General features: G+C 42.5%; 1 protein-coding gene across 2 annotated transcripts in view; it reads right to left on the minus strand.

Annotated features, from left to right (window-relative positions):
• Nucleotides 1-11,845, minus strand: part of Las1l (LAS1 like ribosome biogenesis factor) — a 22,717-nt gene that overhangs the window by 7,772 nt on the left and 3,100 nt on the right. Inside the window, exons 4-11 of one of the 2 annotated variants that reach the window (XM_031365206.1) lie at nucleotides 9,896-9,977; nucleotides 8,587-8,868; nucleotides 8,215-8,261; nucleotides 7,253-7,362; nucleotides 4,671-4,756; nucleotides 4,298-4,348; nucleotides 3,777-3,983; nucleotides 3,313-3,460 (exon numbers count right to left, since the gene is read on the minus strand). In XM_031365206.1, coding sequence (XP_031221066.1) covers nucleotides 3,313-3,460; nucleotides 3,777-3,983; nucleotides 4,298-4,348; nucleotides 4,671-4,756; nucleotides 7,253-7,362; nucleotides 8,215-8,261; nucleotides 8,587-8,868; nucleotides 9,896-9,977 — 1,013 coding nt within the window. The remainder of the gene's footprint in view (nucleotides 1-3,312; nucleotides 3,461-3,776; nucleotides 3,984-4,297; nucleotides 4,349-4,670; nucleotides 4,757-7,252; nucleotides 7,363-8,214; nucleotides 8,262-8,586; nucleotides 8,869-9,895; nucleotides 9,978-11,845) is intronic. The other variant, XM_031365214.1, reaches the window with a different exon arrangement.

The raw sequence follows: 11,845 nt of genomic DNA on the forward strand, positions 1-11,845 counted from the left end.
CTCTCTGTCGTCCATTAGTGTGATTAATAATAAATATCCCCAAGCACTTGGTGCTGGCAAGACACCTCATCACTGCTGCTCATTACCCATCTGCCATCCCCAGCTTCCAGGATGCCCATTAGATGCTGCGGTGAGGAGTCATAAAGTGCAACTCCACCCCCCACCCCACTGGGCCTGTCATAGCCTGGGACTAAGGCCATGTGTTTAAGCTGGTGGAAAGAAAATGGAGTTTAGATCCACAGAACTTGAGGCCAGATTCTCATTCCATTATCAACCAACCACCATGATTTTAAGATACGTCAATCCTCAGTCCCTAAATATATTATCTGTAAAAATGTATTATACTTAAAAGGAAATTGCCTATTTTAGAAAAAAAGCATGATGCCTGATAATTAACTATCCATGGCATCTTTTATATTTTTACCTCTGAGAGAAAAAAAAAGCCACCAGACTTGTGTATTCATATAGCAACAGAAGTTTTCTGCCAGAGTTCAATCTATATAAAATATTAAGGAAAACTCCAGACTTAAAGACCAGCTACTGGGATTTCTGACCCCAGGCATTCCTAGGCATAACCGGTTCCTCTATTTCCCACTCTTTAAATAGGTGTAAATATCTAAATTCATTGATTATCTGAGAAAGGTAGGATCTGTGTACAAGGAATTGTATCCAAGTGAGCCACTGTTACCAGTGGCATGTGTCACATCCCTCTGGTATGCTTGGGTTGGGAGATCTCTGTGGTTTAGACTTCTCTACTCTGCAGTCACTTAGGATTGGAAAGTATGTTGAAGGCGATCTAATCAAACCTCCCCATGCTCTTTTCACTCCCTCCCAAGTGAACACACATACTATATTCCTTCTATACTTTGAAGCTTTGGGTTGATTTTTTTTTCTCCTTGAAATGCTCAAATGCTTCCTTCTCCTTTGACATTCTAGCCTGACTCCTCTAGAAACTGCTAATTTGATTTCCAGTTTCTTATTCATGTCACTTATAGTCTGGGGCTCACACATCTGGCAATGTAGCTAAATATCTTGGTCCCATCTCCTGGAGCTCTTGCCTTGGCTGAACTTAGAGATGTCTGTTGCCCATATATCACTAAGGGTTCAAGAAGGACTTTTGGATCAAATAGATGGATGGTAAAACTGACACTGTCTTTGCATCTAGTCCTTTACTTCACTCATTCCTCAGATGCTGGGTCATCTCTTCCGTTAGAAGAGGATATTTCATTCAGTTCAAGGGCATTTACTAAGGCATGAATGGTGACTAGATTTGTGTGATATGCTGGACTACAGATATCTAATGCAGATATCTAAAGTTTAGTCTAGGAGAAGGAAGGAGACACACAGGCTGGGGAGGAGACGGGGTAACACAAATCTCAACTTTGGGAAATATTCAGGAGTCAACAGGACAGACTAGGCTGTGCTACCACCAAGTGAGATCTCTAATAGTCAAGGAGGATCGCTCTGGACTTGGACTGCCCATCCAAAGGCAGATGTTAAGCATACAGTTGAGCAGTAGAGACCAAAGTGTAGAGGAAAGGACTGGAGTAAGGAGATATGGGCTAAGCAGTTTATATAAACCAGAAATAAGCACTGGCATTTCTAGAAGGGTGTGGCATCCAGCATTAATGAAACAGATACAGGGATTAACAAGGAGCTCTGGTTTGGGTAATTAGGTCAAGACAGTTTTGGGACAAACTGCAGCAGGTCAAGGAGGAGAAAGAGTCAGAAAAAAATCAAGATGAAAACCATTTTTTGGAGATGGGAAAAGAAAAAAAATGCCTAAAAAATACACATGGGCAAAGCAGATGTTACTTGGGTTATAACTCTTTTAAGATGAAAAAAAAAAAAAAAGAACCATACCTCAGACACATTCATAAACGGTAATAACCAACTAATTAAGCAAAGGAGACACTGAGGTAGGGCCTTAACAATGCTGGCATACTTGCCTCCAGAGCACAGACAGAAAAGACTTTGATGCAGTGCAAGACCACCACAAACTAAGACTGGCGGTGTTGGCTATAGAGACAGATCAGCTCAAGAGGGCTCAACCTTAGGTTGAGGGAGACCTGGTACGTGCCTTCATCCACTGGAGGAAACTAGGGTGAAATAGGAGACTTGAAGTCAATGGTGTATGCTCAGAATAGTCCAGGACTAGAGACAAAGTGGTCAATAAGCAAATGGTCAGACAGAGCATTGAAGCCTGGCATGATATCAAAACTTGTAACTCTACAGTGGCAGCAATGAGCAGTGCTATAAAATTCTCAGGGAGAACTCAGCTACCAAGGCTGAAGAATGAAAAGAACCAGAGCAGGGAAATCAATCCCAGCTTGAGAGGTTGCAAGTTAGATACTGACTGCCAGAGGACTAGTAGAGCAGAAGGTGTTCAGGATGAGTGAAGTGATAAACTATAGACAAGGTTGAGGAAGCAAAGGGAAGGAAAGAAATAAAGGGATGGAGGTTGGGACACAAGGGAAAGCAGTGTCATGGGATAAGAAGGTCAGAAACCAAAAGGACAAGACGTGGTGGCCACCAAGTGGGATAATGGGCTGTCAGCTTTCAGAGGAAAGTTCTGAGTAGTGAAAATATGCTGCTGTATACAATGAAGAATGAAAATCTCTGGAGTTGAGGAAATGCAGGGGTCAAATGAATTGTTCAAAACCAATACTGTTTTAGCAAGCAGGAAGAGAATCAGGTACTAAAGGCTTCTAGGAGAATGAGGAAAGTAGCTTAGGGCCAGGAACTGACAGAGAAGAGGGAAAAGAAGACAACCACGGGTATTTACATGAATCAAAACAACACTCCAATTGACCACACAACCTAGAGAGACTAGAGTAAAGGTTATGGTTAACCAAAGAGATATGGTTACCATGATAGGTAGGCTCAGAAAGAGAAAGATCACTGAATGTCAGGTTAAACCTTCGATTTGCTAAGAAGGCATTAGGGATTGTTGAGTAACTTTCAAAGGTATACTCAGGGAAGCAAATAGAGGAGGTAGCACTGGGCTTGGAGCCAGAAAACCTGGGTCCAGTAATAAATACTTGCTACTGTTCATTGTACACTCACTCTGTGCAGGCCACTATGCTAAGCGTTCTCCCACTGGAGTCAGGTTAGCCAAGCCTTACACTGAGTGACTACAAGCAGCAGCAGCATCCTACTCTCCCCCTTCCAGACTCAATTCTCTCATCTGTTATTGGAAGGGATATGGGGTTAGACATCACTAAAAAAGCCTTCCAATTTTGGCGGTCTAATGCTGAAAGTCCCTGAGCATTCCAGCGCCATACTCTCTTACCAGATGGAATTAAGACTTACATCTGAAGGAGTTGAGGGCTGGCCCAGCAAGGTGAGCCCAGGCAGGACTCAATCACCTGGGGCCAGTCAAGGGTAGCAGAGCAATTGAACAGCCTCCAGTTCTTTCTTGCTTCCCACTGGGTTGCAGAAAACCGCCGAGCATTCCGTCCTGAAAGAAAACAAAGAGGCTTAAGAGAAAGAACTGTGTGGGTCCTTCACCTAATCTTCATCCTCAAAAGGGATTGGGCTCCATCTCTCTTCATCTCCCCAAATTTCCACCCTGTAATTTCTAACTACTCAAAGCATCCAGAGTGCCTCCTTTATGTGGCATTGAGAAGAAAAAGGAAAAGGGAGATTTTTCTCCTAATTCCTGTAGCACTCTTTAGCAACTTTAAACTTTTAACAAGGCAGTTAAAGGCAGAGCTGAGGACACTGGTAGGTACTTCTGCTTGGGATGCCTGGGCCCTGGGACTAGTTTTCCTCACCAGTCTTGGTGTTGGCCACGATCAGTTCAACGGTCCATCTAAGGATGTACGTAGGCCGGATCCCAGTGCTCCCCTGTGTAGACAACTCAGAGAACATCCTCTCTAGCAGGGCCTGTGTGAAGGTCTGCGAGTGCAGGCCCCTGAGCAGGGGCTGCCAGAACTGAGAGAAGGGCTTTGGCACCAACACATCATTCAAGTCGATGTTTTCTGGTTTGTGAGGGATACCCGTTGATGGATGGGAAGGGCAATGGGACCAAGATCAAGAGAATGAGAGAGCACCAAAGCAAGCCAGCAAGAGGGGTGGGCAGAAGAGAAGAAAAAATTGCACACCAAAGAGAAAGAACAGACACGCCCAAGTTCCAACAACAAGAATTGCCATTGCAGAACAAGAGGGAAGGAAAGCAGAAGAGCGGGGAAAGAGAAACCAGTTAGTATCTGGCAAACAACAACTGATTCAAAACCAAGTATAAAAGAAAGAACTCTTTCTGACTTCAGCTTCGTCAATAACATCAATAACTCACTGTGTGAATTTGGTTCAGTAACTTCCCCTTTCTGGACCTCAGTCTGACCATCTGTAACATGAGGATGTTGGACTAGATGACCTCTCAAGGCCCCTCCAATGCTGCTGTTCTAGCTCTCTAGCTAGTGGTTAAATCATATTTGACAAGGCACAACAACAGTGTTAAGAAAGCCCACCCTACCCATTCCAACCCACCTTAACCGATTCAACGCCACCTAAAAAAGTCCCAGGACACATCAGCAGGACTACCTATTCGGTTCAGCCAAAAGGGCTGACAGTTCAGCCCCGCCCCATCCCACACTCCAGCCCACTTCTGGAGTTCCCATACAAGAAACACAGAACCCTAGGGTTTCAGTGAACACCCAGGACCCTACCTTCATACTCTATCTGCAAAGCTGCCAACTGCTCAAAAGTGGGAATGAGGAAGCCATCATCTAGAAAAGCATCCAGCACAGCATCCCTAAGGTAAATAAACAGTAGTTTAGAGAGGCATGGTTGCACATGCCTATAGTGCCAGCTACTCGGGACACTCAGACTGAGGCAAGAGCATCATTAAATTCAGAACCATTCTGGGTAATATAGAAAAATGAGTGTCAAAATTTTAAAAAAAAAAAAAAGGTGACCTTTCCAAATAGGCTGGACTGACTCACTGGTTGTTTTAAGTTGAAATTACTTAAGGGTCTGGAATATGGCTGTATCTCAATGGTATAAGACTTAACATATTTTGCATAAGGGCCAGAGTCTAATTCCTAGTACCAAGAAGAAAGACTAAAAGGCACACTAGAATGAAACCAACAAAAAGACACCTGTAACACTTCCAAAACAGCTAATGTCTCTGGTTCAAATGGCCAAAGTACCAGTAGTAGAGACTAGTCAGAAGATAAAGCTACTAGGCTTCAGGTTCCTAGGATAGGGACTGAGTCAGAGTCTGGAATCAGTGGGCTTTGAACACTCATATACCAAGCATGTGGTGATCTAAGCCCCATAAATGAGAACAGTGGTGACTGAATAACTCAAATCACAGAATAAAAGTCTTAGGCTGGCAGAAGAAATTAAATGCCTGGGATGACCACATGTTTTTAGACCTCAGTTCCTACAGTGGTTTTATTTCTCCTGTCCATTTCTCTATCCTTCACACTGGCTACCTTCTTCTTTTAGATTCTAAAAGTAGAAATGCTAGGTATGCAACTGCTAGTCCGGATATGACTCAGGCCTCCTTACAGAGAATCTAAATCAAAGTTAGAGGGGTCGAAAACATCAGCAATAGGGGAGATTTCTCAACTTCAGCTAGCTCAAACCTAAACCAGCAATAGCGAATTCTCCACAGCTACTAGCTTGCTAAGAGCTTCTACTAGCTGAGTAGGTCTAGCAGGAGTCAAGCTTTCAAGATGTCCCAATATCTAGAGGAATGACAACACAGTCAGCTCCTTCTATCCAGCAGACCAGGCTTGAGAACACAACTGTTCTTACACTTATCCCTCATCTCCTCAGGTAAGAATCTTAAAACTTAAAGTCACCTACCAGCTGCCTGCTCAGCACAGAAAGGCAGATACTACTATGTAGGGCACAGAAGTAATTTTTCCCAGCTGCTGAAGGATAGAGCTAAGAAGTCTAGCATGGGTAAACTCTAATGAAATGCCTTTGGAACTGAGCATTGTGGAGTATAGATATTTAATCCAAGTACTGGGGAGGTAGAAGCAGGTAAATTTCTATTTGAGTTACAAGACAGCCTAGTCTACAACAGCCACAGCTACACAGGAAGACCCTGTCTCAAGAACAAAGCAAATAAACAAACAAAAAACAGCACCATTACCTTTGGGACTAGTCTTCTGGGAATAAAGACAAGAAAACAAGAGGAGTCCCAGCTTACATGGCAAGCTTTCATCCAAACTCACCTACATCAATCAGATCTAGTGTGGATTCTTTGCAACTCTGCATCTTAGATTCCTTTTAACTTTCCTTTACTGTAGAGCCAGCAATGCCTCCATAGTTTTTGTTTGTTTGTTTGTTTTATCATCTTTCTTCCCTTTCTAAAGCCTTGTGCACACTAGGCCACTGCTCTACCCCTGAACGTCACACCCCCAAACCTTCTTCACAGCTTGTTGGTAGCAAGTTCCCCAAAGCTCTTTCAAACTGAATTTAGGCAGAATTCACAAGAGCAAACAAGTTTTGCCTATTCTGGTTGAACTGAACACTGTGTGCAGGGCAACACACAGCCATAATGAGGGGAGGGAACCTAGCCTAGCCTCCAGCAGCCATGCCCCAAGAAGGCCTGTCCTCTGTCTGCCTGGCCATGACTACCCAAAAGATGCTGACATCTTCCAAGAGCTGTTTGAAAAAACAGACTAGCAGCACCCCAAGACCATGTAGTGAAGTGTTATATATCAAAAGCACTTTTCTGTTTGTCAAGTTTGTCGCATTCCATGTGACAGGGGGAAAAGGTTGCCAGGGACTACATGACTACAGGCATTTATAACTCTGGTTATTTAGTAACTCACTAGAAGCAACCTGGTAGCTGTCAGAGTTGGAGCAGATCATACAGAAGACATAATCACACTTAGGGGAGGAGGATTAACTCTAGGATTTCCTACAATAGAAATCAGCTAGCTACAACATGACAACTGCTTTCTCTTTCTGATACTAGGAATTGAATTCAAGGCATTGTACATGCTAGTTAAGCATGATACCACTGAATTATATTTATATTCCTAGCCAGTTTTCTTTTTCCCCCCTCAACTATTTTTTTTGAGACAGGATCTCACTAAGCTGCCCAGACTGGCTTTGAACTCATTCTGTAGCCTAGGCTGTGAATTTGCAATCTGTCTACTCAACCTCCAAAGTAGCTAGGATTATAGGTCTCTATCACCAACTATGTCTTGTCTTGAAACCCAATTTCAATGAGGCTATTACCCTCTACTGTAGAGAATAGGCAACCCTGAGTTACCAAGTCACAAACCTGTTCTCCCAAGAAATGCTCTTGAGTTCTTCTAGGATACATTGTACACGTGGGGAAAGGTTATTCCACACCTTAACAGCCTGAAGTAAATGCCTGTATTTCTCCAGCACCTGACAGCAAAAAGAGTCCCATCAGAAGTCTGACTCTGTCAAGGACCCCACCTCAAACCCCTCAAGGATCTCTTCTCATAGGACCTCAGCACTGTCCTTAAGTGAACAGGACAAAGCATGCATGGTGGGCCCATAACTCCTTTATAAGCCCAACAATTAAAAATAATTAGATTTTTTTCATTCTCCCACTCTCCCCACTCCAAATCCTCTGTGGCTCCCAAACATCAGAGGTTCTGATGCTTAGGTGCCATTTAGGAGCATTTGGTTTGAGATGAGCAGAGATCTTTGGGCCAGAGGGTAAGGAGCAAATGGGAGAAATGAGTTATAGGAGCAAGAGAATTGTTGAGATCCAGGGTCCCATCCTAGTTCTGCCATATAAACTATGTATATAGCTCTGAGTCTGTTCCTTCCATCATCCAAGGTTGCAATCTGTCTGTGCGAAAGAAAGAAAAGAACCTAAATGGTTTCCGAGCTTTTCTATAAAACATATACCTTAAGTCTAATCTGATCTAGGGACGCTCTTAAAGCCTACCTGCTGGTCATCCTGAGAGTCATAGGGCTATCCAGCTATACCCCATTCCCAGTTTTCTACACCAGAGTAAATAGTCCACCAACTTCATTATCTTTTGGCTCTCTTCCATCCAGTCACAGGATCATCTGATTAGACTCTGCTGGTCTCCTTCCTAGTTCCCACCCTCTCCAAGAAGTACCTTTATGCTTTGCCACTTTTCTTCCAAATTCTCTGAGAAGTTCCCTCATGCTTTGCAACTCTCAAGACTTCTCTTTCAGGTAGCTGGCAAGAGGGAAAAATGGCTACGACAGGTGACAGCACACCGCACCAAGGATACTTACCTTAAATTGTTCCTCTTCATAGGATACCAGCAATTCTCGTGCTTTCTCTGAAAACAGGATGGAAAACAATGAAGGAAGCCTAGCCTCTCATTCTCTCTGGGAATCTGAGCTTCCTGTACCTTGAGCTATAAGCTGACAACTCAAATTCCTTCCCTACTTACTTCACATAACTCAAAAAAGATGGTGGGGAAAATGCAATATCCATTCACCATGGAAACTCTCCCAATAAGATAGTTTGTGACAGTGATTTTTTTTATGCTGGGACTCCACCACAACATACAGAAAATAATCTATCAAGGAAAAAACGCAGTACTGACCTCAAGCTTGAGTGTTCCAGGCACATGCGACCCTCTCTGCCCCAGGAATACCTACCATACAACTCCTTATGTCTTGAAGATGGTTCTGGTTGAGAAGCCACCTCTTCATTGCCTTTAGTGTTTGCATCATCCTCGACAGCCAACTCTTCATCTTTGTTATCTTCCTGAGGCTCTGGTATCTCTTCAATTATATCATCAACAATAATTTCACCTTCCTCTTCTTCAGGCTCTTCTGCTTCTACCTGGTCCTCATCTAACTCCCAGGTATCTTTCAGGCTGACTTCCAGTTGACGGCTCCAGTATGTCTTCTGGAGCCAGTTGAGGACAAAGTAGCAACCTAGAAGAGGCAGGGGTAGATTTGAGAGCTATGCCATAGGACCAGTTATGGGCAAGTAATTAGCAGGTCCCCACTTCTCTGGGACTCTATTCTCATATTGTATACATAATGGGGAAGTCTAAGGAAGAGACTTGGCTCTAGGGCTCAAATCTCAAATATTTGCATATATCCTCTCTTGTATTCTTCTCACTGGTATCTTTCCTGGGATGGGGGGGGATATAATGCTGCTTTAGACATGGGTGCCAAATAAAGCAACGGGTGACAAATGAGAGAACTGAAACCTAGGTATGCCAGCTACTTACACAGCCTTAACCAAGTCTCTTCTCTTTTCTAGATCTTAGTTTCCTGATTACAAGGGAAGAGACTAAATCAGGGATTTTTAATTGAGATGAAATGAACATAGAAAGAATGCCTGAGTTCATGACACTATGGTTTATACCTCTCAACTCACCCCTGCAGACTACTATACTACCTACAGAGCAAAATTTAAGAGAAAAGCAATACCCTATAATTAAAATAGCAAAAGGGACCAGAACAGAGGCTATAAAGATAGCTCAGCAGTTAAGAGTGTTTGCTGTACCTGCAAAGAACCCAGGTTTAGATCCCAGCACCCAGAGCAAGTGGCTCACAACTGCCTGTATCCCTAGTTTCAGGGGACCCAGCAACCTCTCCTGGCCTTCAGTATCCACACACAAATAGCAAACACACACTCATGTATATAAATAAAAATAACGGTTTAAAAAAGAACCAGAATAGTACACTGCTAAGCTATATTAAAACATGAAACATGGCAATATTAATCCTGGTTTCATTTTTTCATACTTTCAACATAGACTTTTTTCCCTATGAAAAGGTTACAATATAATGATCAGTAAGCTTGTAAAAGCCAAGCCGTATACTGTAACCAAAAAGAGTCTATAATATAATTCCCCTGGTCCTGACACCAGGTACAATCCTCCTCTTTGTTCCTCTTCCCCAGATGCCACCCAGCCCAGGCCCATGAGCTTAACAGAGCCCAAGCACTCACCTCTGCGGCAGTCATTTATATGGGGCATTTTCTTGTGGGTCAACTTGTGGCGAAGTTCAACAATCCAGTCTGGAATGTTCACCTGATCAGTGGTGGAGACTGAGTTTAGTTAGAAATGAGAAAATAGGGCTGGAGAGATAGCTCAGAGGTTAAGAGCACCAACTGCTCTTCCACAGGTCCTGAGTTCAAATCCCAGCAACCATATGGTGGCTCACAACCATCTGACGCCCTCTTCTGGTGTGTCTGAAGACAACTACAGTGTACTTACATATAATAATATAATAATAAATAAATAAATCTTAAAAAAAAAAAGAAATGAGAAAATAATAAAGCTTGCAGAAACCCAGGGATGAATCACCCTGGCCATCCATCCGAGTGAAGTTTCCAGTCTTACTGGTGGTCAAGATTACAATCCAGGGTTCCTGGTTATATATGTTACTGCTCATTGGAAGTAGCCTTAACATGAGAAAAGGCAATTACCCCCAACCAGCAGCCATTCTCCAAGAGATTTCTGTGATGGGTGTTACTAATCACCTTCTCAGTTTCCCTTTGCCCTTTCCTTCTTCCTAGGTACCTTTATTCTTTCTTGCCTTTCATAAGAGCTTCAGAAAATTTTTCTTCGTGGTTGAGAACACATCTACCATCAAACCCCTATACAACTTACATACTTACTGAAGCCAGAAATACCTGGCATTATTTTGCTGTTTGGATGAGCTGTTTCTTTCCTCAGATTGCCAGCTCTCTGAGGGTAGGCATTTGACTACTACTCTCTTTTGTGTCCCTAGCCAGTGGTATAGTCAGTCTCCTCACTTTTACTGGGCCACTCCAAAGTAGCAGAGCTGGTCACGCCCACAGGAATCCAAGTTATGGAGAAATAAGGGAGCAATCTTCCTTAAAATTGGACATTCAGTAGTTCAGTCAAAAACTTTCTGGTATGGGCTCCATACCAGAAATAATACAAGAAATAATCCTGAGACTCGACAAATAGATTGCATGACACTTTTTAAGTTTCTGCACATCAAAGAAAATAATAAAGCAAAGAGATAGCACAGCTTAGAAAATGGGAGAAAAAATCTTTGCCAAGTGTATATCATACAGAGCATTAGTAATTAAGAATCCAAAAAATTAAACAATAAAACATTACCCAATCAATAAATGTACTAATATATAGTTCTCAAAGAAACATACTTGGTCAATAAATATCTGAAATAGTGCTTAACAGCCTTAGTCATTAAGGAAATACCAATTAAACTTTTTCAAGATTTGTTCTTGGGCTGGAGAGATGGCTCAGCAGCTAAGAGCACTGACTGTTCTTCCGAAGGTCCTGAGTTCAATTCCCAGCAACCACATGGTGGCTCAAAACCATCTGTACAGGTACCGTGTACTCATATACATAAAATAAATAAATGAATCTTTAAAAAAAAAGATTTGTTCTCATCCCAGCCAGGATTGGTTTCATTAAAAAAACGCTTAAGCAACAGGAAATGCTGATGAGGCTGCGGGGGGAGTAGCCCTCTTCACTGCTGGCAGGAGCATAAACTGGTATGGCCACTAGAAAACCAAATGGAGGTTCCTAAAAAAGTAAAATGAAAATTATCATATGACTCACCTATACCACTTCTAGACATTTATCCAGGGACTCTAAGTCAACATACCTCAGAAATACTTACCCACTTTCTGCTACCATGATTTACAAATGTTGCAATATATAATGAGCCTATCGGTCTATCAACACATGAAGACAATATGGAACATACACAGAATGGAGTTTTATTCAACTATACAGAAAAATGAAAGAGCTCTGTTTGCTCCTCAGAAGGTCGTGAGTTCAAATCCCAGCAACCACATGATGACTCACAACCATCTGTAATGAGATCTGATGCCTTCTTCTGGGGTGTGTAAAGACTGCTACAGTGTATTTACATAAAATAAGTAAATAAATAAATCGTA

The sequence above is a fragment of the Mastomys coucha genome, chromosome X, assembly GCF_008632895.1.
Source record: "Mastomys coucha isolate ucsf_1 chromosome X, UCSF_Mcou_1, whole genome shotgun sequence".
In the NCBI taxonomy this organism is placed as follows: Eukaryota; Metazoa; Chordata; class Mammalia; order Rodentia; family Muridae; genus Mastomys; species Mastomys coucha.